The sequence below is a fragment of the Poecile atricapillus genome, chromosome 14, assembly GCF_030490865.1.
Source record: "Poecile atricapillus isolate bPoeAtr1 chromosome 14, bPoeAtr1.hap1, whole genome shotgun sequence".
NCBI classification, from domain to species: domain Eukaryota; kingdom Metazoa; phylum Chordata; class Aves; order Passeriformes; family Paridae; genus Poecile; species Poecile atricapillus.
Window position 1 is genome coordinate 10,006,722 of NC_081262.1, and position 27,284 is coordinate 10,034,005.

Sequence of the window (27,284 nt, forward strand, 5' to 3'; positions counted from 1 at the left end):
CCCGGTTCCGGGGCCCGGCACCCGCTGAGACCGGCGCGAGCTCTGTGACGTCATGCACCGGCCCGCTTGGAGCCTTCTTCCGGGGCCGCGTGACGTCACCACCCGTGACGTCGCAGCTCCGAGACGCCCGCCGGGACCGCGCATGCGCCCTGGGCGCCACCGTACTTCCCGCCGCCCCGCGCGCGCGCCCCGGGACGGGGCGGGGCTCCCGCCAGGCGCGTGCGCGGCGCGGCCCGATCGGGGCGGGGCGGTGTCCTCAGGCCGGGGCGGGCCCGAGTGACGTCACGGTGAGATCGTGCCCGCCCCGGCGGGCGGTGAGGCCTGAAGGGGGGCTGGTGTATGGGACTCGCGGGCCCTGAGGGAGCGGCGGCGGGACCCGCAGGATGCCGGGACTCGTGCTGTTCGGCCGGCGCTGGGCCATCGGCAGCGACGACTTCGTGCTCCCGGGGGCCTTCGAGCTGTTCGTCAGGCTGGTGTGGTAAGGCGCGCCCCGGGGCCGCTGCCCGCCGGCCCGGGCGCTTTCCCGGCGGGATGCGCGGTGCCCGCGGGCCGGGGCTGTCGGTGCCTGGCGCAGCACGGTGCGGTGCCCGCGCTGCCGCTGCGCTCCGCGCCGCCCTCACCGCCGGGCTTAATCTGCGAGCATAACCCGCTACATAATCTGCGAGAGCGCTCGTGTGGTTCCGGGATTAACGCGGTGACTGCTTTGTGTCCGCCAGCCGCGGTGCTTTGGGCTCCGAGGAAGGAAGAAGTGAGCAGCACCAGGCGGGGAGCCTGTGGCTCGGCGTGCGCTCGGCTGAATTGTAATTCCTGCTGAGTGTTCGTGTAGTGCTTTCATCCCGACACTTTGCTTATGTAACAGGTCCTTTTGCTGTTAATCTTCGTGCGGTGCTTGCATTAAGACGACCACTATCGATCAGGTGATCACTTGGCAGCAGGCACTTCTCCCTTCCTGCTGTGACTGCTGTTATCTCCCTTCCCGGCAGGTGGATTGGGATCCTTGTCCTTTACGCTGTTCGCAAGGGGCAGTTTAACTGTCCCGGGGGAGGATTGCTGCACAGCTACCTGCTCGGCCTCATCATTCTTCTGGCTTCCATAATATGCGCATTATCTGCTCTTGTATACATCAGTATGCAAGGTAAATAGTTAATAATGATGTTTTGTGTTTATCTAGTAGGATTGTAATAGATATGTGTTTAGAACTGACATTAAAAGCCACCAAAAAATTGAAGTGTTTTCATGGTAGTTAGACTTGAAAAACTCTGTCAACATTAACACATTTGCTTTAATGGTATTACCTTTGTTAGTCTGGAATCTTGCTTAATTAACACAACAACTTAGTGGAACTAATGGCTCATTGCCATCAGAGCATCCTGAAAACTCTCTGCATGACCTCCCACAGAACACTGCTCCACCTCTCTGACAGGAATGTAAGGAAGTGTATCCAGAATCATTTTGATATCCTGTTAGTTCTGCCTTGTGTAGGCAGGTTTAGTCATGTCTTGTGAAAGTTCCTTAGCTGCAGTGGGCTGCTTCGGGAAAAACACACAGAAAAGTGAAATGTATAAATGTCCTAATAAAACTGACAGTGAGTACTGTTAAGTAGAGCAGGACCCACAGCTTCAAATTAATGGCTGAACAGAAGTAAGGACCCCAGTGCATCTCCTAATTATTTGTAGAAATGGTTCTAGAAATGTAGGAAATTGCTAGGAAAGCTTTTTTTCTGGTGAGGCACCTGATCATCGAAGTAATGTTAAGAAGATTAATTTTAAATATGTGTGTGGTCTCTGGAGTAACAGATGAGACTCTACAGTTTCTCACGTATTGGTTCTCATGACACACTGGAAATAGCTATTTATGCTTCTGTAAATAAGTATTTATACTTTTTTTCCATTTAAGCAATCTTAAGAATGCATGAAGAGAAACTATGACAGAACAGAGGTGTGGATGATGATCCTGACCTTGAATCTGACCGCTTTTTCTTCAAGTCTGACTGAGTTTTCCTAGAGTTTCCAGAGGAGGGGAAGTAAGATCAGACAGACTGTGATGTTTATAGCAAAGTTCACTGGAATATTCTGGGTTGGAAGGGACCCACAAGCATCACTGAGTCCAGCTCTTAAGTGAATGAGCCATACAGGGGTCAAATCCATGTCCTTGGCGTTGTTAGCACCAGGCTCTAGCCAAAGGTGCAGAGATGAGAGATGTAACTGTAAATAGCAGTGATAAAAGAACATTGTTTGCTATGAGAGTACAGCTACTAGGCTATTGTAACTAAGAAACGGAAGAATTCTGAGGCTAAATTTCCAGGAAAACAAAGGGTGAGGTGTGTTGGGCTGTGCTTAGAATGCGTGGGTTTGGGTGTGCTTGGTCTTGCACCAGCCCTTGTGCTGTCCTGGCAATTGGTGATAGCAGCAGGGAACCTGGCTGGAGCCCTCACACCCTTAGGGGTGGTGCTGAGAAAGGAAAAGTTGTTTAGAGGAAGCACAGTTCCATCTGATTGTGTCTGTGTAAGCAACCACACTGCAGGACAGGCTGCAACCTGGGAATGAGAAAAAACAACCTCTGGATTGAAGGCTTTTGAAACAGCTTTATCACTGGGTGTGAACCACAGCTGTGTGATTGGAGAACAGTTCCCAAAGTTGTTTTTGTTCTGCAGCCTTCACAAATTAATTGTCTACACCTGAGCACACACACACCCCGCTACCTCATTACCCTGGGATCAGCAGACTGGTTTAAGGAGATGAGCTGGCCAAAAGTTACTCCCTTTTTTATTGCCTTAGAGTGCCAAAACAAAGAGGTTGTTAGCACATTAACAATACAGAAAATAGCCTGAGAAGTATTTGTCCTGGTAATTTTCCTACTTTTGTTCTCCTCTTACTATTTAGTAACTCCATTAAAAAACTTCATTGTAGCCCAGCAAAATAGCATCTGAAAATAAAATATTAACCAGCTAAGAGCTAAATAGAATAATAAAAGTAGGCCCCAAGAATTATGAGGCACTGTAGGTGAGCCAGTGCTTCTGGACACCGCTTACGCTTATGCAAGGCACATCACTGTTGCCTCAAGTTCAGTGCAGAACTGTCTCTGTCTAGAGTTGTTTAGGGTTTTAGTAGAGTACATTCTAAGAATCACAGCTATAAATCCATTGTTGTTTTTATTAGCTTCAATGACAGCTTTCCATTAGTATGAAAGAACTCAATAGTTTCACTTAAGTTCCTTACTCTCTGTAAAGCCCAGAAAGTTCATATTTCCAGATAGGGTTTTATGTACTTGAGATGCATTCATGAACAGTTATTGTTTTAAATTTTCTCTCTAATTTCAGGAACAATTTCTAATCCAGGCCCAAGAAAATCACTTCCCAAAATACTTTATACTCGTCTGCTTCTCTATTTTCCTGAATTCATCTGGGCTGTTGTGGGAGCTGTGTGGGTGTCAGACAACAGCGTGCAGTGTGAGAAGACTGTGATAAATGGCGTCATTGGGACAGTTATTGCAAGGTAAAGGTGCCTCCCCACAGGTCTGACCTTGACAGTGTATGGCAAAAGGAAAATGAGTTGGTATCCTTCCCTAAAAACGCTTGCCTTGGGAGAGAGTGCATGTCCTGCAGTGAAGGAAAGGAGGTGAAGCTCAGAAAGGATAAGAGGGGCAATGGGAGTGTAGAAAACTGGATTAATATGAAGAGTGTAGTAATCTGATCACTCAGCTGGTAGTGAAAAATGGAACTGCCACTCCTCTGTGCTGCTGCTTCCAAAGTGCTGGGCTGTGATTCCAGGTTTGGTGTCCTGTGTGAACTGAGCCAACAGCCTTGTTCTGGTGCCCTGAGTATTGCAAGCATAGTCCAAAGAGCTCAGGACAGCAGCAGAGGTCTCCATACAGAACTCCATAACCAGCTTTGGTTTTGGTCTGCCAAGATCTGTAGCTGGGATTTCTTGCACTCTTGTCAGAAGTGGCTGTTTTCACAGTCTGTTATCCCACCCTCTCCTGTCTGGCAGCTGGATTATCATCATCTTCACCATCATCGGAGTTGTCATTGTCTTTGACCCCCTTGGGGGGAAGAAGACTTTCTACCTGCCCGACGGCATGAGCCGCAACCTGGAGAGCAGCCAGTCGGGGCAGCTGCTGTACAACGTGAAGAGCTCTGCCACCAGGGTGTGGGAGAAGAGGATCAGGCTGCTGTGCTGCTGCATCGTGCAGGACGACGACCACCGGGTGGCCTTCACCAGCATCGCCGAGCTCTTCCGCAACTACTTCTCAGTAAGAGGGAGAGCCTTGCTCGTGTGCCCAGTTCTGCTGAGTTGAGGTGAGGGATGGGTTTACAGAGTCTTCCATGTCTTTGTACAGGACACTGATCTGGTGCCAAGTGACATAGCAGCTGGCTTGATTCTGCTCCATCAAGAGCAAGATAAAATGGAAAATTGCCCCAAAGAGCCTGAAGAAGTCCTGAGTCATTCTCCATCATCTCTCATGGTAAGGTAGGGTTGGTGCAGCCTCTGGTGCAACTAGTCTAGGAAATGGTGCCAGATCAAGTTGAAATACACTTCTTTCTGGAGTGGGGTTTTTTTTTGTTTGTTATTTTAATAAAATTAAACCCTGCAATAAAAATTCATAACAATGTATATTATTAATAAATGCAGTGAAAACAATAAGTTTGTGGTCAAAAACATTTTTCTGCTTTTGCACAAGTAGAACTTTGAATGGGGAATTAAATTCAAAAAAGGGACCATTTAGGACATTTGATCATTGTTGTACAGTTGGGAGAGAAAGGGAAGAGAGGGAGAATGAATATTTGGTACTGTTTGCATAGAACTGAGAAGGTAATCTTCTAGTTTTTATTGTGGGCTGTTTCTCTGCTGCAAATACCCAGACAAGCTAAAAGCAAAAATAGCATCTTTTAAATGCTTGCAGTTGATGGGTTAGTTTGCTAACTGATTTTTGCTGGTCTTCAGTGAAAAAGTGCTTTTCTTAATTTTTTTCCCTCCTTTTAACCTGTGTTTCATAGATGTATGTAGTTTTACTTCTGTGCATCTCTGTCAGCTTCCTTTCGAATCCAGCCAGTGTGATGGGGTTGTGCTTTAAAAGTCTGTACCAGAGAGATATGCTGCAGACTCTTTAGCCTCCCCTCAGACATCTTAGGTAACATATCTGGAATGAATGTTGTTTTCAGCATTGAGCTTATCAATGTATCAGCATTGCAAAAACAGATTCAGTGAGAGCTTTTCAAGATCCTTGAGCTGTGTAGTTACATAAATAAACACAGACTTTTTCCTGAAATACAAGTGCCTATTTTTAGTTCCTCCTAGACCTTGAGGTTTTCCGTTTGGGTAGTGTGTATTTCATCATGTCTTGATTTTCACTAGCCTGTGTTCAGTTGTATTCTGAGGCTGTCTAACACACCTTCCTCCCTTTCTCTGCTTCCTTTTCTTTCCGTGTGTGCTTCCAGACCAATGATTTGGATGTTGAGCTGGAGAATGCTGCTCACTACATGCTGTTTGCTGCAGCTGCCTATGGCTGGCCCTACTACGTGTACACCAACCCATATACTGCACTCTGTAAGCTCAATGGTGACTGGTAGGTTTAACCCAAGAGCTTAAAAACACATAGCTACCTTCTATTTAACTAGTCTTAGCAGGAATAAAATAGTTACAGTAGCAGTATTTTTACTGCATTAAAACATATCACTCTTGGGAGTACATGAGCTTGACTGCTAGAGTTATCTTTCAGAAATTCAGAGAAACAAAATTCCAGTGTCTTTCCACCTTCAAACAGATTGGTTTTTTTTATGGGAAAAGTTTGTGATTGAGATTAAAAAAATTCATTTAGAAAAATGACAGAGGAAGAATTAGAATTAAATGAAACATGATTTAAAAAGAGGCTTTTTAGAGGTGCCTTTTGGACACAGATTTACATATAGAAATAAAAGTCTGTCAATAGTCTTCTCTGTCCTAAGGAATTAGCAGGAGTTCCCTGTCCCTCCAGCCTCTTTTTGTTCCTTTTGACCCCTTAACTCAAAAATGTTTATGGTCAGAGTCATTTTACATATTGCTATAGGTAGGATTACTGTATGTGACCGCTGATATTTGTGACTGGAAGAATGATTTTTGTAATTACTACTATGAAATAGCCATATAATCTACTGAAATATAAGTCACTTGGAGGAAAAAAAATTATTACATAATACTGTGGATAAAACATAAGATTGCTCTGCAGATTTTTGTATTTTGTTTTTCCTTGTTTGTATTTTCTCTCAATGGCTTGTAATCTTAAGAATTCTTATTGCACTTGTTGCTCTATCAATGGTCAGAGCAGAGGTGACATCTTGCATCAGAATCTTTACTGGTGCTATTGCAAAAAGAAAGCACTTTTGACTCCTGGCAGAAGGCCCTCTGCAAATTTAACTGAGTTTGATTCCTTGAAAGGACACTTAAAATATTGGAACATGAAAGTTTTTCTCTTCTGTGTTTGTTAGTTGCAGAAATAGACCAACAGATTCGGATATAACGGGAAGTGATCGTCACAACTTTCACTTTGGATCCATCCTAAAAATAACAGGACTGCAGTACAGAGACTTCATTCATATCAGTTTTCATAACAAGGTAAACAATCTGGACAGGCATTCAGCAAGCTGTAGTGATCAATTCAGGGAAAGTGAGGGGTGAAGGGTCTAGTTTGCCTTCAGCACTTATGAAGTGTAGGCTGCAAAGCCAAATGAAAACACTCAGTTTGGATTTCTTTTCTAATCTAACAGCCACAGAACCATTGATATCAGTCTGTCTCAGTATTGAAAAAAGGCACTTAGACTAACCGAATAAAAGACCAATTGAGCTTCTTTCCATAGTACAGTATGGAGATCAATAAGAGTTTCCAGAAGGTGAGAACAAGTGCTTGCCCATACAAAATGTTGGTGTCTTTACTGATTACATTTTTTCTCCTCCAGATCTATGAGATTCCATTTTTTGTTGCTTTGGATCACAAAAAAGAAGCTATTGTGGTTGCAGTGAGAGGAACCTTGTCTTTTGAGGTATCATCCATCTGATATCATTAACTAGCTTTATAGAAATGAGTGAACTCCCAGTACCTAGAGGAAATGTTAAAATAACTCACTCACAGGTAAAGGTCTTCCAGGTTTAAGCTGTAAGCCCCCCTGCCCTTGGATGGGCAATATTCCTGTGCTACTGGAAGAGAGAGTGGGGGACAGGCAGGGGTAATTCCAAGTCTCTGTGAGTGGAGGTGCATCCATAATGGGGTGTCTGCAGTTGGAAATGGTTGCCAGGCTTGGAGCTGTGGTTGCTGTGTGTTTGCTGGGGTTGGTGGTGTGTGGTGGGATGTGCTGTGCTGCTCACACTCCTGGCAGCCAGCTGCTGATGTCCCTGTGACAGAGGTGAGCAGCAGAGCACAACCCATGAGCCACACAGCTCTGCAGGGAGCTCTGACCAAGGCTTTGTTCACAGGACATTCTCACTGATCTGTCAGCGGACTGCGAAGACCTGACACTGGAGGAGGTTCTGGAGAATGGGTTTGTACATAAGGTGTGTGCAGCCTGTGGCTCTTTTAGAGCAGCTCAGCAGTAGCAAGCTATAAACACCTGGGATCCTTATTAGAACAGAATATTCTCCTTGTTGGATAGATTGCACAAATTATTTAAATGTTTGGTGCATCAAATACTGCCTCTGGCACTGCAAGGTAGAATTTTTATCCTCTTGTCAGACTTCATGTCCTTATGAAATATCCCAAAACCTTTTTAACCCATACATCCAATACATACAGACCTCTTGGTTATAACCAGACCCCTGTCAGGAGGATGTCAAAGAGAAGACCAGCTTTGCTGAAAGTTGCTCTGTGATGGTGTTGTATTTAAATGAAACGTGTATCACACCCCAGATTTAGATGCACCTGTCTAACCTGAACTGCTCTCTTGTAGGGAATAACTCAAGCTGCAAATTACATCTATCGAAAACTAATAAATGATGGAATTCTAAACCAGGCTTTCACAATTGCCCCAGTAAGTTATCTTCCAAATAATTTGATTTGTCAGAAAAATTACCCACAGCTTTTTCTGTGTCCATCTAAGTTTGTGTTTCTATCTGCAGGAGTATAAACTTGTGATAGTTGGTCACAGTTTGGGTGGTGGAACAGCGTCAATCTTGGCCATCATGCTCAGGAACTCCTTCCCCACCCTGAGGTGTTACGCCTTCTCCCCCCCAGGAGGGCTCTTAAGGTGAGAGACCTCTGTTGCTTGGTTCTCTGTCTGAGCTGTAGAAGTCAAGGCAGCTGCCAGGTGTGTTAGCTGGTAGCTGTGGGCTGACTGTGGGAAGAGTTTGTATGTTCTCCACTCAAATTAATTTGCTCCATCTGGAGTTACAGTCGAGTTCTTGGTGGAGCATTACGGAATGAAGCACATCTGGAGAATTCTGCCAGGCAGTGTAGTTAGAGGTTAAAATAAATGTTCCACAAAAATACTCAGCTGGCTTGTCTGCCTTGGCCTGTTGGACATCCAACACCCTTAGAGTCTGCACTGAAGTTACTGTGTCAGCTTCAGCAAGGAGGCACTGACTGGAAATGGTGCTGCCACGTACTTGTATTTTTACTGAATTACAAGGAACATCCTAAAACTGAAGTGTGTTTATCTCCTTAGTGCATCTAAACTGCCTTTTATCTTTATTTTCTTTTAGCAAATCACTTGCAGATTACACTAAACACTTCATTGTTTCAATCATTGTTGGAAAAGACCTTGTTGCAAGGTGAGATGGAAATACTTTTATATTGATAACTGGAGATGTGTTTGATAGCAGACAATAGGAAGCTTTGCTTTACTTTGTTCTGTGTGTTTAAACAGGTTAAGTATGCCCAACATGGAGGATTTAAAGAGAAGAATAGTGAGAATTGTGGCAAACTGCAACAGACCCAAGGTAATTAAATGCAGTTCCTGGTTAAAATTGTGGAATTGTTACCTGGGTTAAGCCCCAAATTTAATGTACTGACTGCTGTTGTGTATATTTTTGATCTTAAAGCTGAGAGTTACAATTGTGTTTCAAAACAAAAAATTGTTTGCTTTTAGTTCAGTGACATTTGTATTAATCTCCTATTCTGTAAAGTTTTGTTGTTGGAGATTAGGATTCAGTAAGACTCCCAATATACCAGTTTACAACATCAGACCTGAAATTATCTGTTTGCTAGTTTTGCTGATAAAAGGAAATCATTAAAAAACAAAAATGGGAAAAAAACCTGAAACAGTTAAAATTACAAAGAGCCAGTAAGATTACTTATTTTAATAGTGTAATAGCTAGTACCAGTAGGTAAGCAAATTATTGATTTTGCTTATATATTACTGTCAGAATTCATTTGGAAAGCAAATATTTCTCTGTTACAATGCTAATTCTTTTCCTCTTTTTACTGTTAGCGGGAAACAGTTTTGAATGTGCTGGATCAGTGTGGTGTCAGGCAGGATGGTGCTGGAGGTACAGAGGTGTGGTTTAAAGCTTCAGAACTGCCACTTTTGAACATCTGAATTTGAATCTGCCATACCCACAAGATTTCCATGTAGTCCCAGGATGAGCAGAGGGCCTGTGTGCTGTCATAAATACAGAATAAGATAACGGACAGTTAGAAGTTACAGGTGCAAGAAAAGTTAAATCTGCAGAGCAGAATCCACATGGAGTAATTCAGCTGGTAAAGATGGGAATGTTTTCTGTAGTATTACTGGAGGCTTAGGATCCATACTGTTGAAATGAATGCTACTGTGGGGAAAATTTGGGAAGGAGATAATTATCAAGGAAAGAGTATATGCATAAAGTAATTTTTAATATTTTAATTGTATTTTCAGATGAAATGTGTGCAAGCACACAACTAGAATAAGTTACTTAAGAGAAGCCAAACTTCAATTGGATGTTCTCTCTGATTTCAGTACCAGATTTTGCTGCGGGGGTGTTGGTACGAGGTGTTTGGAGGAGATCCTGATGACTTCCCAACAGAGCTGGATGGAAGGAACCAGGATGCCCTGACCCAGCCCCTCCTGGCTGAGGAGAGTTTAATGGTTCAAAGGTCACCTTCATACAACGCCCTTGAGGAGGAATCACACTTGAATTCACCCCCTCAGTATCCTCATCTGTATCTGCCTGGGAAGATTATCCACATCGTTGAAGAATGCAGCTCTAGGAGGTAAGTGGAGCAATGAATTCCACTCTCCTGTCTCCCTAAAGTCTATCTGCAGCTCCCTGCCCCTTTCCAAGTTTCCAGCTCAGTGACTTACCTGCATCTCCAGTACCCAGTTTTGGTTATTGCACATTACCCAGTTTTCAGTTTCTGTTCTTGGCCTCTCAGCTTCTTTCTGTTTCACCTCAAACCCTGGACACTGTTCTCTTTATGCCTTATCCTGCCCATTTATTGCAGCTGCTGAACTGAGGACTTTAAGACTGGCAAGTTCAGCTTTGCCAGGCTGCAGTTTCTGCCCGTGACTGCAGATCTGCAATGTGTCCAGGCAGAGGTGAAGTAACAAAATACCTCATTACTGAGCAATCCCATGAGTGCTGGTGATTAGAAAGAGGTGCAATACTGCCTGTAATGCTGACCCAGCCAGGCTGGAGAGCTGCAGCTGCCCCAATACCCAGTGTCTGCCCACATAGTCTGTAGTTTTTCCTGTCACTTGCTGCTTTTCTGTGGATGCAGGAAGCTGAGACAAAGACACCAGAAAGCTGAAACTGCTGGAAGAGCGAGGATTGTGGCTTTGTTGGGGCAGTGTCATGTTCAGGGGGGTTTTTTGTTTGTTTTTTTGTTGGTGTTGGGGTTTTTTAGACAAAGCAACCTGAAACAGCTCATTCAGTAGATCAGTATTTTGTTTAAGCTTCACATTTTTAATTTCTAACAATTTTAATACTGGTTTTACAAGTTAGATATTTGAACACCTTTGACCCGGCAGATTTTCCCAATGGCTGCTCTGCTACTTTGAGTTAATTTGTCTTTTACTCCACAGCACACCTGTTAATCATGGGAGTTTTTTTAAGTAGCACTAGCACACAAGGACCCCCATCATCTGTTTGAGATTTAATTTTACAGAATGGTGCATCCTATGTGCAGCATTAAATGTATTGCCTGGTCTCCTATTGATACCATTTTGACTTATTCCCTAAATTTGACATTAACCACATGAATGTGCTGTGTTTAATGCCCTCCCCCTCCTTGCTCAGGCTATATTCCATGTTTTGAGAGCAGAATTATTTAAATCTTCGATGGTTTCTTATCCTGTTAAAGCACAGTGTAATTTGGTGCAGTTCTGCCCTCAGGGACACTTCATGGCAGCAATTCCAGCAGTTTTCTGAAGGGCAGACCTCAGCTCTCTGGGAGCCCACCTGCTGCTGTGAGAGGGTTCCAGTTCTGACACAGCCATTGTATTTGTGGTGTGTTTTGTCCCTAGGTTGTGTTCTTCAGATATTAAATACACGGCAAGATGGTCAAACGAAACCGTCTTCAGCAGCATTTTAATCAGTCCCAAGATGATCACAGACCACATGCCAGATGTTGTGCTCAAAGCTCTGAACAGTTTGTCTCAGGAACATGGATCGTGTCTGTCTTGTCAAACACGAGAATACAACCCCAGTGCAGTATAACCACAGCTCGAGGACGACCTGGGGGGCTCTTTTGCGGGTTTCAGGTATTCAGGACACGTTCCACTTTCATGCCTAAGTGGATTTCAGTACTTTTCTCACATTGCATAAAATGAACAAGGGTCTTAGCACCCTTGCCTCTGCAGTGACCTCGGGGAATGTTGTGCTGGTGAAAGCACAGATTGTGTCTGTGAAGGCTGGGCTTTTCCAGAACGGCTCAGGGTGAGGAGCTCCGGCCGAGCCTGCGCGCGCTGGCGCAGCAGCTGAACGCTTGACCAAAGTGAATGTGTGTGAGAACCATGTGGCCACAGGTCAGAGCAGAGCCCTGCCAGACTCATCTGCCACCTGCAACTCCACTTCTGCTTCCACATCCCTTCCTGGCTGCCTGTGCCGTGGTGGCCGGGGGGCTGCAGGGAGGGCAGCGGGGCAGCGCTGCAGCTCAGGGCTGCAGGGTGAGTGAGCCTGGCCCAGCAGGGCTGGCTCAGCCTCAGTGATTGCACTATTTTTTCTTACAGATTGTGCTGGGATCCCGGGGTTGCAGGGGGAGGGCTTGTTGTGGTTAAATGCTGCTTGGATATACATGTGCAATATTCTTTAATCTACCTGTCTTTTGTATGTGTTGATCTACATCACTGCTTTTATTGATTTTAAACTAAAACTACTTAATGAGAAGAAGAAGAAAAAAAAATATTGTTCAGGCCCCGGCATCATGTTGGTCACCAGCTCTAGCTCCAGCTACTGAGCACCACTCTGATTCTGCCAAGAACATGTAACCAGTTGTAGTGATTTTTAAAAAGTGGATTCCTTGTTTCTAGTGTGTATCCATTCTAATTTTTTTCCTTTTTAAGGCTCAGCAGCATTTATTTAAAAGAAATTGATGTAAGTAAAATATGATGTGGTTGAGAATTAACTGTGTGGATGTTCCTGCTGTGATATTTGATATGGAGACAAAATTAAATGTAGAATAAAACCTTGGCTCCTGTGCAATGACAGGTCCCAGTGCTGGCTGTCAGGGCAATGAGGTCAGGCAGTACCAGCAGTGTCTGTGCTGCTTTCAGAGCCTGCTGTGTCCCAGGGCACCAGCCTTGGGTGCAGCCACTCTGGAGGAGGGGAGGCAGCACACAGGGCAGGGCTTTTAAATAAAAGCCTGGAATCTGGGGCATTTAAGCACAAACTGTGACCGCTTCCGAGGAAAAGCGGTTCTGTTTGCATAGAGGGGACTGGAACAGAGAACTTGCCCCCCACTGTCAGCAGCTTTAAGCCACTGCACAAGCAGCAGCAGGAGCTTTAACAACTGCACTGAGAGGGCAAGGCCTCTGCAGAGCTGCTGCCCAGTGTTTAGTTTGGGTTCTCAGAGCACCACTGCCAGCCTGGGCTTTGCACAGTCCCGCAGGAGACACGTGCACACAGGGCTGCTGGCATGGAACAAGAACGTGTGCTCAGGGTGGCACAAGAAAGACTCGCTCAGAAACTCAAACATTACCACACTTGTGATTCAAGGATTTATTAAGTCATACATGCAAAACATACTGCCAATTGCATTAGCAAAAGATCAATGTAAAAACTTCACAATTTTGCAACTTTTATTTTTAAATTTTGCTTTAGTGGTTGAAAGGGTGTAGTTCAACATCATATTCCTGCCAGTTTGGAAGGTACAGAACATTAGCACTAATTACAGAACCTCACAGACCCAAGTTACCGTTACGCAATCGATGCTGCACATGGAGTGACAGAAAGAACACTTGGCTTCATTAGTCATATTACAGTGGGGGGGAACCTTGCAAATAGTGATGGTTGAAAGGTTTGTCAGTTACAGAGGTTTAAAATATAAAAATTACTAAAATGTGTAAAGCTGCTTCACATGATTTTTACACCTAGTTAATAGACTAAAAGCACCTCAGAAAGCATAACTTACTGGGTCAGAAATAACAGGAAAATAAGGATATGCTTGAACATTCTACTCTAAAAAAAAAAAAAAAAGGAAAAAAAAAGCAAACTTCTATCAATCAGAAGGTTTTAAAACACAAGTTATATTGCTCAGTAAAAAGAGATTCTACAAGAAAAGCATTTACTACATAAAAGTGGGAATGACTGATTCAGAATTGTACCTACATGAATGCCCTACTTGAGATTCAAAGGAATTTACCCATGAACACCAACCTCTCTCCACTACTGCACCTCTGGGAAAATGGTTGCTGAGCTACTCTGGCAGTGTAGTGTAAGTCAGCTGTACAGTGTCAAAATACTGTCTGGCACTATCTCCTGATCCAATCCAATATTCCATTTATTCATCACAATACAATGCTGTCAAAAGGACTAGATACACTTCAGTAAGAATAGTTATTTTTTTCAATCACAGCAGCAAGAACTAGATTGCAACCAAGCCCTTACCAATGATAAAGCATTTACACTGTGACTCAGGGGTGTCAGTCATTGCCAGAAATGGGTGCTGGATGCACCACGAGGCAACGGCTGCGCTGGGAAAACAGTTCAGAATAAAACACATTAGAGCGCAGTGTTCTGCTAATTCCCCGGTACTGTTACTTACTGTGAAAAACTAGAAAGAGATTTTGCATTTCCTACCAGAAATTAGAGTCATTTTCAAGAAGAATCTTTAAAAAACAGTTTAGTGCTTAGTGTTTGTAGCACAACAATGCGACTTAGTTCAGCAGATAGTTTGGCAACATTTAATTGAGCAAGAAGAGGATTTTAAAAATAAGGCTTTACATAGGTGTGTCTTTTCAGGAGTTTGCTCTTAGAAGGATGCAAGGTAAGGATCATATTTTAAACAAATGAAATCATGAAACTGTCAATTGGTTCAAGAATTGATGGAAGAGAACTAATTTATAACAGAAAAAAATTGGCATGTGAATGCTCCATTGTTTGAGCAAAGCACAGGGTTGATGGGATGGGGGAGGGTGACGTTTACAGCAGCAGACATTTTCTCTTCCTCTTCTTTACAGGAGGGGGGCACAGCACTGCTCGGATGGCTTCATCAAACACTGTCTTGAGGCCTCGCTGCGTAAGTGCTGAGCATTCGAGATATTTCACTGCGCCTGGGGGAAGCAGACACACGGTTACAGAGCAGCTCTGCACAGCTCCAGCAGCACTGCTCCCAGCCCTCTCCACAACAAAAGCCAGGCATTCCATTTAATTAAGGTACAAGGTTTTCCACAAACACAGCCTAGATCCAGCCAACAATAACCCCCTGCTGCCATACCGATCTCTTTTGCCATGGCAAGGCCCTGTGGGTAGGTGATGGGAGTCAGCTTCTTCTCCTTCAGCTTTTCAATCGTGTCCTTGTCATCCCGGAGATCGAGTTTGGTGCCCACGAGAATGATGGGGGTGTTGGGACAGTGGTGCCGCACCTCAGGATACCACTGAGAAAGACAAACAAAAAATGCTGTCTCTTGTGCGGGGGCAGAGTTCTCTGAAGGCTCTGGAACATCACACCTGAAGAGTCCCAGTCCTTCACTTTGGGTCAGAGTAGAGGGAGCACCCAGATCCCATCAGGGCAGGATTAGAAAAGGGCACATCACTGTTAATGAAGCCAACAGCTGTATTTTCCTCAGAAACCAGAAGAGCCCTGACCCCCTCCTTTCCCATAGAGACTCCTCTTTGTGCAGCTCAATTGTCTGAGGAAATGGAATACTCCCACAGTCACAGAGCACGTGCAGGATGGCTGATGCAAGGTACAAGTGCTATCAACCCAATTTTTATGTGCATTTGCTTTTAAACTTTTTTTTTTTTTTTCAAACTGTACTAAAAGGAAAGCTCCTGTTTGTGATTTCAGCACCTTGCTGGCTGAACACTTAAATTACTGTTATCAATGCATCAAGGAACAATTCGTACTTAGGTGTACTTATGTGCCCTAAACTTCCATGACTCACAAGTTAGGCAAATGGATTTCTGCTTTTTCAAATTGCATTTCATGTGGCCAGTGGGAAAAACAATTTAAAAAAAAGCACCTGGTATTTTTCAAGCTCTGCTGGAAAGTGAACAGTATGATGAACATTCAGAAATAAAACAGTACCAGCTTGTCCTTACCTTAGCACGGACATTTTCAAAGGAAGCTGGGCTCACGAGGGAAAAACAGATTAAGAAGACATCCTACAAAACAAGATGACAGAGGTCAGCCCAACAGAAAAACCACTGTAAAGTGCTGTGAGCAGGCCAATATCACCAGTACCTCCATAACACTGCCAGCTCTACCACACTTGCAGAAGGCAAGGTCAGCAATACAGCTGCACATGACAATCAGAGGCAGCTTTCCCTGTGGGAAATCCATTCCCAGGCAGCTACAAGCAGCCAGAGAGAAAGGGGGAAACAAGTAACAAATAAGATTGCAGTCAAATGTATAATCAGCTATTGCAGTAGCCAGCAACTAGGACACTAATACCACTGCCTTTCAAGGGCTTTTTCTCTAAATGTCATTTCTTCTTCACTGACCTCATCAGCATAGGATGTTGCGAAGTGTTAACTTTTAATACACAACTCTAAAGTCGTCTTAAATTGCAAAGGCCAATTTAAATGGTACAAAATTTTAAAAAATAAATTCGCACAAGAATTTCTACAATTATTGCTTTCATGCCCAGATCAGAGGCAGCTTGTTGAACTTCTTATAGAACTTCACTCCTACTGAATGCCAGTAAAAACATTTTAGAACTTCTCTATAACCAAATTAGGATTGAAAAGGGCATTAAAAACCTCAAAGCTCCTACCTTTCCTTTTTAAATAATGAGAAAGCAGAAAGAAAAATGGGTATTTTTAGGGATCTTGCACATCTTACTCTTCAACTGAAGGCAAAAGATTCTAAGTAAGAGCTGGTAGAAACATTTCAGAGCATGTGTTTATAGTAACCACCGTATACAATTCAGGTGTCACAGATGACACGCTCCAGGATCTGCAGGCATTCAGATAACCCCAACACTCATTTCCTTTGTCTGTGTTGATGTAAACTTGCTGTATGACCCAAAACTTAGTAGGAGGTGTCTCCCAAACAAGCCCAACCTACCTCTGCATCCGTACTTACTCCGGTACAAAACGTGCTACAGAATCAGGCATTGCAGAGTGTTAGTTGATTGTGCTGCATTTCAAGGCATTTTGTTAGGTCAGCAGCTGACATCTCACTGCTAAGCACTTGCAACCCAGTTGTTCATGCATCACCCCAACAAGTTTCCGTAGCAGCGTCCCAGAAGAAGAAAGAAACAACATCAAATAATGTGATACTATGGCCACTACTTCTGTTTTCCAATTCTGCAGGTTTGTTGGGACTCAAGGGCTGCACTTGAGGAAGACTCTCCTCCACTAGCTCCAGAGATCAAAAGATTTGGTGTAACCACAAGGAATTACTGAAGGATCTCAGATGTCTTGCACACTACTAGGAAAAGTTATTTGTTTTCAAGAAAATATTTAATCTTAGCAATTTATATAAATTTGGTAACAGAATTCTCAGATCTAGCAATTTGATAGTTCCAAGGAAAGTATTTGTTAAAAAATAGGGGCCAATTTATCACTATCATAGGCAAGACAAGATGACAGAACTTGGAACTGAAGTTTATTTAAAGTTTTACATACGGCAATTGGTTGATCTGTCAGACTGGAAGATATATTCTTACCATTGGTTCCTCCAACCTAATAACAGTAGGAGATAAAGTTACTCCTCAAATGGATTTAAGGGAAAATGTTTTCAGTCAGCAATTTCTGCTCCCAGATATTCTGAAGGAGGATTTTCTTCTTAAGAGAGACGCTGCCCTGTAATTCAGCACAACCAACTGCACCCAGAGCAGACACCAGCCTTCCCCAGCAACCAGTTCTGCACTGTTGGGAAACCTGCAAGATCAAACCTCTCCTGAAAAGCACCCAACTAACAATTTCTCTTTGGTTTGGTCTCCTGAGGAAACAGACATGACCAAACCAACCAAACACCTTTTCTGTACCAACTTTTTCCTTCCCCAAATATTTGGAAATAGCAGTAGATTTCAAATGTGTTAAGGAGAAGATATCAAAGCCCTGTATATGCTGAGTTTTAAATGGCACAGTGAAGGAAAAGGGACGCTGAATACAGATCCTAAAAAAAGGTCAGGTTTCATCAGCATCACTGTTCTCTTCCTCTGTGCTTTTTGTTAGTTTTGTGGGATGAATCTTTGATACTGCACAAGTCTGAAATCTGAAGACTTCCCAAGAATTTCAAGACTTACCACCCTGCTTCACTTTCTGCTGCAAAAAACCAATCCAAATAATTGGAAGTACTCCAAACCTATACTGAACAGTTATACATCCTTGCACAGACAACACTTTTTCCCTAACATGCTTAGACATGGAATTCTTTTGCAGTCTACCAGAAAGCCACAGTTACTTCAGCAGGCTGAAGACATGTATGTGCATTCTGTTCTTTTGTAACAGACATTCTGTCCCTACTAAAGATCTTTCATCATACCTCCTTCTACTTTTTTGAAAATAGTTTTATGATGTCAAGCAAAACTGAAGTTCTAAGTATCCTATAAATATCTAAGTAAGTCTATCTAAGTCTGAGAAAGCCAGCTTTCCATTGTCTCTCCTTCTAATAAAGACAGGTATTTCTGGCATTTCAGCTATAGTTGCCCACAACTGGCAAATTCATGTCAATCTTGTGTATCATAACTGATGGGAAAGCCTAATGACTGTAACTTAGTGAGAAGTGAATTAAGGAAAATTGTGAATTAAGGACAGATTACTGAAAATAGCACCAGAGTTCCTTAAATAAGATTCACATTACTCAAGAGAGCAGTTATGCTGTAGAGTGAAACAATTTTGCATTTTACATTATTAGCATTTAACATATATTTGACAGTCAACAGAAAGAGTAATCAGTGACAAAAAAACCCTTCAAATTACCCTTTCTTTACTTATAGCACAGCTCCATCAGGTAAAAGCCACTGCTTTAAACAGATTACAAAACCACCTCTATAAAGATTAACTGTAGCTGAAGTCACACTGAAAAGAAGAGAGCAGATCAGTGTTTTCCTTGAACATGGAAAGATGCAGGATGCAGGACTTAACCAGTTACACACAGGGAAGACAGAAGCACATTTGTATCAATGTCACAGCACAAACTACATCAAGCAATAAAATAACCACGGGCTCAGGTACATTGGAAAGCTGGGACACCGCAGCCTCTGTCAATACCAATAATCTCTTCATTCAGTGCTGCCTCTTTCACATGTAGAACATCTTCATACAGACTAAACAATATCAAGTGCTTAGCAGTGACAGTGTCAGATTGCAGCCAAACATCGTCTAAAACCAAAAACAAACCCTGCCTTTGCTAACCTTAAAAACAATGGACAAGCTGATGGGATTATTCACCAAGATTTTTTGAGTTAGTTTCAGGGTGTTTTGTTTTTAAAATCACACATTCTAGACAATTCTGAGGCTGCAACTACAAAACCCAGCAAGTACCAGTGCACACAGATACAGAGGGCATGCAAATTTAAAATTTTTTACAACTGCACACACCCCAGAGATTATAAATTACAGCTACAGCACATGAAATGAAAGAGGGTCACTGTTACTAATAAATACAACTCCAGGTGTGACAATGTTAGCCTTATGTTAAAAAAGAAATGCTTTATGTTAAACAAAGCTGTAGAGGCTGCTCCTGGCTTCACCCTGCAGCTCTTACTGTTTGCGGGTAGGAGAGTGGACGTAGTCTGTCATAGTCCTCTTGACCAGCTGTGTCCCACAAACCCAGGTTGACCGGTTTTCCATCAACCATTACATTGGCAGAGTAGTTGTCAAAGCTAAAAATAAAGAGAGAGTTAGCTGCATTAGCTTGCAGTAAAATATGGCACCCAAGGATTTTTCCCTCACAGAGGGAAAAACTGGGAAAACTGGGGAAGGGAACATTTTCATTGCATCCGTTGGCTTCCCAGAGCCAGTAAAGTTATTCTTTAAATAACAAGCGTGATATTGGGTAATGGAATAAAAAATTATACACAACAGACTTGGTCCAGTCTGAGCAGAAGTGATCTCTGTCATGGCTCTTCCAAAGGAAGTGTTAATCCCAGTGAGTACAGGAAAGCAGGTGATGTTCTTAGCAAGCACTTTCCAGTTTTAGTGGGACATTCGGCAAGTTAATCTGCCTCATGGTGTGAGATTTAGAACAGAAGGTACAGGAGCAACAACCAAGGAATCCTTAAAGACAACAGTAGATAAGAAAAGAGCTAATTGGTCCTGCTAATTAAAACCCCTCCAATGAAATATCAGAGCTCATAACCAGGAGCCAGTGGAGGCATCGTTTTTATCCCATCACCACTGTGGGTACAAAGGTTTCAATGACTCATTAGGTCTAAATCAAGTTCCTGGGAACACAATGCAAAAATTCAAATTTAAGACAAAAAAAAAAAGGAAACAGCAGTTACTAAGGCCTTGGACATGTAATAAAAGCCATCTGTAAGCCTTATTAGAATGTATTTTTGTCTGAAAAACTCATCAATACTTCAGAGAGCAGCATAGCCAGATGAAAATACAGAGAACATCTGAAAAGGGCAAAGAAGCTGCACATGTATAAAACACCCCTAACAGGCTCTGGAAAAGAGAACTGCACTAATACTGATACTGACAAATCCTTATGTGAAAGAAAAAGGGAAGCACCAGAATAAATGAGTGTCCACAGTCTCGTCTGAGGAGCTTAAGAGCCGTGGCTGGCTTAGCACAGGACTGGCAGTAGAACAAAAAGTGGAAGGAACAAATAAACAAAAAATCGCCAGCCATGTAAGACAACTATTTCTGACTATGATATAATGTTTTACAAGCTGTTCAGCCTTGGGACAGCTTATTATGAATGACATTAGAGACAGAAACACACTATTTTGGAATAGAACAACATCTGGTAAAATGTTAGCAAATGTTAGTTCCTAATCAGCTGGGCACAGAGAGCCAAAACTGAGGGACCATCAGCAAGCACTGGTGTAACTGTGCTACAGTAAAAGCTCAAAGTGTTCATCACACACACCTGAGGGGTGCTTGCAGCCAATTCAAACAATTCAGGTAAGGAATCTGGAATGGCAGCAGGCACTGAGAAGCTGACAAAAATGAGTTCTTTGGATTTTATAAGTACTTACACCGTGGGTATATACTCTCCAGGAAATGCATTGGTTGTGTAACTGATGAGTAGGCATGTTTTACCTACAGCACTGCAAAAAGAGAAAGTTCACATGTAAAACACATTCATTCATCTTGAATAACAAGAAACAATGTTCCTTTTAGGGGGAGAAGACTAATTACATTCAGACACCTAAGGACAACCAAACATCTCCACTCACTACTGTGCAGGAAAACAGCTGACAGACTGCAGCTTTGAAATTACTGGCAATGAAAACACACTTAATATAAACATCCATTTTATGAAGTGATAAATTATCAAATTTTGTTAATTTTTAGTCACAAAAAGTCCCAATAAGCCCACATGTATTAATTAGACTATTAACATCTCCTAGTCACCTGACTGAATACCTAGAAAGATGGCCTTCTTCCATCTTTCTGAAATTAAAAAAAACCTGAGTATTTCCAGATACCCTTACACAATTCCAAAACTGTTATCTTTTCCAGAAAATGGAATATAAGTGAAGTTAAAGAAAGCTTGAAAAGTATAATTTCTCAACACATCATTACTTCCAAGTATTTAAGGAATGAATACAAAATAACTCTCACATTATTTACTGCTGTAATTTACTGCAAAGTGACTCCCCACATGCATTCACCCACTACTCAAACATTTCATTAACTGATCTATAGATAAATTACATTCCAGTATTAGAAAACATGGAACAGCAAACTTCTTCCTACTGATCTAATTCACAAGAGCCTCAAATAGGGGCAGGACAAGGCTCTGTTCCAGGATTCCTTCAAAACTCTGGCAGCCAGCTCCTTCCCTCTCCACCCTCCTCCCCACATCTTATCTGGAGTCAAACATTTGATTAACGACAGCATTCAATTTTTGTTACAGTTTCAATTAAGTGTTGGAAAACTTGAAATTGGGCCAAACTTCTTTTTCAAAATAGTGACTGCAAAGAGTGTTTGACACTGCAGACTGGTTCCCTTGCACGCTTCCCACTTGCAGTGTATAATCCTTCCACCACCGGGTGAGAGATTCCAGGGGTGAGCTTGTTCCTCCAAGGCGATGCTGCCAGACAGCCTCACAACCCGCCCGATCCCCCTTCCTACTCCTGGGCAGGGAAAACTGCAGTCTTGCAGATGTTTTATCACTACAGCCATTTGCTCAAAGCCAGTCAGCAGTAACTTTGAAACCTTGCTGCACCTACACGTATGATCGTGCCATTAGTATGAGGTTTGACTCATGAGCCTCCTGAACTAAATCTTTCACAAGTGAATTTGAGCTTTGTCATATCCATAAGTCACAGCTCAATCTCTAACTAAAGTCTCTCCATTCAATTTTAAGCAGCTCCTCACTGCATTAGCCCAAGAGGGTATTTGACAGCAGTTTCTGACATCACCTGAAATGCATAAGCTATGGAGAGATGCTTCAGTATGCAAAATTATCTGGGATTTTGTCCCACACATCCATTTTTAATTGTAATTTGCTTTACGTTTCTGAGCCAATACCTGGCATTGACACCCTATCTGCTGCAACTCTGACCATACCATGCAGTTTTCCAGCCTGCTTTTCACACCTGCTTCTAAGACACCAGCTTCTCATACAGTCTGAGGATTTTTTCCTTTCAGCACACAAAAGCCATTTCTCTTTAACAAGCTATAATACCATCATAAAAGGAGGCATTAAATTCCGTTCTCATTAAGTACAATCTCTGAACATTCCCTTGTTGTAAAAGGTCTGAGATATACTTGTGCTCAAAAGTAAATGGATTTACCCTTAAAAAAAACTTGTGTGGGAAACAATCAAGGAGCAGTTCACCACGCAGATACCTGTTAAACAGCTGTCAAAAGAGGAGATCCCATCTTAGCTCCTGAACTAACCCTCTAACAAGCCAGAACAAGGAGTTAAGGAAAGTTATTCCTCCCCCATAAGGACAACTTGCTATTTTAGCTGCCTGCTGATGAGTTAGATCAGTTTGGATGTGCTGCTGAGTTGCTCTCACAACACCACACAGCCGGCTGTGCTGGGCCAGCACATAAAGGACAGGTGGAAAACCTTCAGGATCCAGAGCAGAGCAACAGCCAAATGCTTTGGGAAATCTCTTGAGGCGCAGAGACGACACCATTCTCACGCTTCTGGAACCTGTCTGGGCTGACGCTTCAGCTTCCATCCAGTAAGGTCATTACAGGTAATTTGAGCTTCCAACAAATTAATGTGGAACTCAACATTCTCAGCAGCGGATCAAGAGCTATTCTGTGCATCCAGGCTCCTTTGCCCACCTTGCACTGAAACTCCCAAGTCTGCTCTGGCTAATCCAAACAGCACAGGAAGGTGGTGAGAGATTTCTTTCCAAGTTCAAAAGTGCCTGTAGTGTGTTTCTGCAGCACCAATCAGCCAGAGTAATTTAAACAAGAAAAAACACGTTCAACAACCCCATTTCAGACTTATTCCACCCAGGTTTCTTGCTTTCCTTGCCTTTTGGCTCACTGCCACATGAATCAGATCATTAGGTCATCAGTCTTAAAAAGAAACACTAATGCCTACCTTTATAAAGCACATCTTCTAAAGTCTTTTATCAACTTTTTTAGACTACTAATTTTTGTAATAAAACAACTTCCCTAAAGAGAATTCCAACTGTTTGGCAAAGTTTAAATCCTTGAACATAAAGGCTGAGACTAAGAATCTAAAATAACACCAAGATTAGTCATAAGATTTCTAGCAACTACTTAATCACAGCTCTGTCCACCCACTATTACATAAATGAAACTAGCAACATTTGACTGTCATTAAAAACATGGCCTACAGAAATCCAGCTTTGAATGCTTAACAAAACTACCTCAACAAAAGACAGCAGTGAGTCCATTTTTGATTCTGAGTAGCACCCAGGAATCAATGTGTTTATTATATAACCACATACGTATTAATTCCTAAAAACAAAATATATCTTCTTTTTATTTATGCTAACAAGTTCTATGAAATTTCCCCACTGTAGCAGAGCTCCTTGGAGCCATGTTTTACCTGCAAACAGGTGGCAATCTTCATAAAAGGCTTTGCTTGTGCCATTTGTTTCTTTCTCTGATGCCCTTGACGTACCTCTCTGGCAGACATGATGCACAACAGCCCAGGTCTTTGCTCACACATTAAAGAGCACCTGAGATTTCCCTAGTACCACCCTCAGATCAAGAGTTCAGTACTGCTGCTATAGGAGGCTTAGCTACACATGGCTCTAAGATAAACTGTATTACTCACTGTGCCACACCCTCTCCCAAATATGCTCTTCAGTACTTACAAAACAACTAATTCTTAAAGAACTTTTTCAGTAACACAACTTACCAAATTTCAAGTCACTGCCCTTTCTCCAGATGGCATGGGAGGGACCTGAGGTGTTCAGTGGCTCACACTCTCAGTAAGAAGCCAATTACCCTACTCACACACCCTCCCCTTCTCCCTGAGCCATCAAAGCAAATACACACACAAAAAGCACGGCTTTAGCAGGCAAGGCCCCAGATCAAGCAGAATTCCAAACTGCTGCTCTTACAGTATTTCCACAATTAAAAAATGCCCACAAAAGAGCACAAAGTGCGACAACTTCTGCGGCATCTAGAAATTGGTAATTTCTCCAAAACACAAACTTCTCCTAACATTATACAACATCACTGGAGATTTTGTACCACTTAACGGCTGCCTTTTTGGAGCGAAAACAAAAGCTGCTAAAAATAACTTCCACCAAATGCTTTTTCTCAAGTGTCAATCAACAGCAATTCCTGCAGTTACTCCAGCGGCTGCTCTTCATCTGTCCTGCACATTCCTCCTGCTCTCTATCATGACAGTTCAAAGCAACAGTTGTCACTTATTTTCCCCCAAACAATCACCACAGCAAAATAAAAAAAAAAAACCAACAAAAAAAAAACCACCAAAGGAAAACATGATAGCCCAAACTAGCACACATGCCACACTTTTCTAGTCAAGTTAGTTGTCTAGACATACACTAGTGAAAACTCTAAGAACAAAACGTGAGTTACATATGAGAAACAGCCTACTCATTTACAAATTAAAAAAATAACCACAGGTACTTCTAAAGCTTTGTTTATTTTTGTTCCTAGCAGATCTTTGTGGAGGGTACATAAAACAATACCCAAGTTTTATATTACATAAGCAAATCTTTAACCTGCATTGTTTTACAGGAACACTAAAACGTTCGCCTTATCTAAGCCAAACATGACGTTTCCTAGAATACCTGCAATGCTGGAGCTCTTGAAGCAGCAACAGCACAAAGGAACACAAATAGTTAAATATATTTTAAAAGCAGTGAACAGAGAACGATACAAAAAACGAACAACAGTACCTGAAAAGAACCTTAAGAAAGAGTTGTTTCTAACTAAAGAGGAAGGAAAAGAATTTAAACTACTGTATTTTATTCATACATATGTACAAAAGTCAGGTAGAACTACACCACCCACATTTCCAAGACAAAGAAAAACAAAAATGCTAGGAAGAGGGATGGTTTATAAAGCAAATGACCCAAAGAACTGTTCTGTTGAATGAATTACTGAATATTATAGAGCTGGTTTGTGTTCTCACTTCTAGAGGAGGAAGTAGACTGAACCTTTTCCCCACCCAAACATGATGCATCACATTCATTTACAGCATTGTAAATACAGAGTTTAGATGAATTAATATATATATATATATATGTATTAGAAAAGCAATTTTGTTTGGTTTAAATTCAATATAAGCAAAAGAGCAGCCCACAATTATCCTACCTGGCATCAAAGAATTACACTACTATGACAATGAGTTATTGAATACCACTTTCATATTCATATTGCTCCAAATCTGACACAGCAAGTCAAAACAAATTTGACACTCTGTAAGGTTTATCTTTCAGCAATACTTAGCTGCCTTTTTAGGGATTCTACATGGTTTAAAACAAACCAATAACACCCCCCCCAACAAATAACTTGAATACTAAGGCATCATGGGAAATGACAGACCACTGTAGACAGTCCATTTAGCTACACTTCACTCCTCTGTCATCTACAGAAGTTTGCTGTGATACCAATTATGCTCAGTCTACACTGGGATTTTTGTTTCTCCTAAAGGAAAAAAAAACAACTCAAACTACATAAGACAAGTCTTGTTTTCCAGCTGGCCTGTGATGTTCCCCTGAACTCTGACATCCAGTAAGAGAGAGAATCCTTCTGAGCTGAGGGGAAGCGTCGTGGAGAATATTCAAAAATACCAAACACACAAACTCTATTCTCAATTCCAGCATTTCTCATACTGAAATCCAACTGCTAAACTTATGAGTTAACTCCCCAACTTGTTTCACATATAAGTAACACCATATTAAGATACTGTAGGTGTAACAGCTCTTTACAGACAAGTATATCATTAACTATCTGTATTTCAAGTGCCTATCAGTCTCCTTTAGACAGAAGCCTTACAAGACCAGATATCTGCAGGCAAAAAACTAGTTTCTGCCCAAAAGCATTTACGATCTGCATAGAGTTCAGCCTATTTCACTCAGTTTTTACTGCAAAAGTCAGATATCAAAAATCAAGATCTTAAAAGGTAGTAAGTTTGTTACTATTACAAAAAGTATTTCAAATCAATATTAATTTTCCCAGATGATTAAAACCACAGCAACTATTTTAATACAATTGGACTACATCGGTGATGAAAGAACACAAGCAAGCAGTGGCAGTCCAGGGACGCGGCCCGGCCTGCCCGGCCAGCCCAGCACACTGTTCATTCACAGCGGCCGCTTCTGCCCGCACCAAGAAACACTCGGTCACCACCACGGCTCCAGCCTCGGAGCACCGGCCCCACGGCGATGCGGGGCTCGGCTCGGGGACGCGCACGGCCTGCGGACCCCTGCACACCCCGCTCCCGGCCCCGCCGTGCCCGCGCTTCCCTCCCCGCCCGGCAGCAGCAGCAGCAGGAAGCCGCGGCCGCCACCCACCCGCCCCCGGCTCCCGGCCACCCGCCACGGCCCGGCCAGCCCCGTTTCCTCAGGACGGCCGGGCCGCGCCCGCGCCCCGCGCCGGGATCGCCCAAACCCCGCGGCGGGGCCCGGCGGCCGCTCCCGCCCCGCGGCCCGACACCCCCCGGGCCGGCGGAGCGGCTCAGGGCCGGGCCCGGCCGAGAGTCCCTCGGACTTACCCGTCGCCCACCACCACACACTTGATGGCCTGCATCGGGGCTGCTGCTGAGCGGAGCAGGGAGCGGCGGCCGCCTCCGCCCTGAGCCTGGAGCAGGGACGAGGCAGCGGCACCACCCAAGGCAGGGAGGGAGAGGGCGGACTGCGGGCGCAGGAAGCGGCGCCGCGCTCACATCCGGCCGGGCCGGGCCGCGCCGCGCCGGGGCCGCCTCACGGGCGGCGCCTCGCCTCGGGGCGGGAGCGGGCGGAAGGCTGGGGCTGCGCTGCTGAGCCAGTGCAGGAGAGGGGCCCCGGCTCTTGAGCCGTGTACGGTGTATACGGTGTATTCAGGCGGAGCCGTTCTGAACGGGGATGTCAGCGCTGACACTGGTGGCACAAGCCCCCAGCCCCCTCAGTGACAGGGGCTGGGCATCGTCCCACAGCGACCCTG

The 27,284-nt window shown here is 43.3% G+C and overlaps 2 protein-coding genes across 2 annotated transcripts; one reads left to right on the forward strand and one right to left on the reverse strand.

Moving 5' to 3' along the window:
• The first annotated feature begins 222 nt into the window (after nucleotides 1-222).
• On the forward strand, nucleotides 223-12,500 carry DAGLB (diacylglycerol lipase beta). Its single transcript, XM_058849951.1, has 15 exons — nucleotides 223-478; nucleotides 984-1,135; nucleotides 3,320-3,494; nucleotides 3,990-4,251; nucleotides 4,339-4,464; nucleotides 5,438-5,565; nucleotides 6,464-6,590; nucleotides 6,932-7,015; nucleotides 7,446-7,523; nucleotides 7,916-7,996; nucleotides 8,085-8,212; nucleotides 8,667-8,735; nucleotides 8,831-8,903; nucleotides 9,899-10,152; nucleotides 11,405-12,500. Exons 1-15 carry the CDS (start codon nucleotides 384-386, stop codon nucleotides 11,595-11,597), a joined length of 2,025 nt encoding a protein of 674 aa, XP_058705934.1. The 5' UTR covers nucleotides 223-383; the 3' UTR covers nucleotides 11,598-12,500.
• Nucleotides 12,501-13,082: 582 nt separating this feature from the next.
• Nucleotides 13,083-27,022, reverse strand: RAC1 (Rac family small GTPase 1). Its single transcript, XM_058849953.1, has 6 exons — nucleotides 26,857-27,022; nucleotides 20,699-20,770; nucleotides 19,258-19,375; nucleotides 15,642-15,704; nucleotides 14,815-14,974; nucleotides 13,083-14,650 (listed from the first exon to the last, which is right to left on the reverse strand). Exons 1-6 carry the CDS (start codon nucleotides 26,889-26,891, stop codon nucleotides 14,520-14,522), a joined length of 579 nt encoding a protein of 192 aa, XP_058705936.1. The 5' UTR covers nucleotides 26,892-27,022; the 3' UTR covers nucleotides 13,083-14,519.
• Nucleotides 27,023-27,284: the final 262 nt, after the last annotated feature.

Bases quoted from the DNA above. Each gene is read 5' to 3' on its own strand.
- RAC1 (XM_058849953.1), bottom strand. From the start codon at position 26,891: ATGCAGGCCATCAAGTGTGTGGTGGTGGGCGACGG. The intron at 20,771-26,856 runs GTAAGTCCGAGG...CTCTTTTTGCAG, and splicing joins TGTGTGGTGGTGGGCGACGG to TGCTGTAGGTAAAACATGCC. The intron at 14,651-14,814 runs GTATGGCAGCAG...TGCTTCCCCCAG, and splicing joins TGCCATGGCAAAAGAGATCG to GCGCAGTGAAATATCTCGAA.
- DAGLB (XM_058849951.1), top strand. From the start codon at position 384: ATGCCGGGACTCGTGCTGTTCGGCCGGCGCTGGGCCATCGGCAGCGAC. The intron at 1,136-3,319 runs GTAAATAGTTAA...CTCTAATTTCAG, and splicing joins TGTATACATCAGTATGCAAG to GAACAATTTCTAATCCAGGC. The intron at 7,016-7,445 runs GTATCATCCATC...CTTTGTTCACAG, and splicing joins GAGGAACCTTGTCTTTTGAG to GACATTCTCACTGATCTGTC.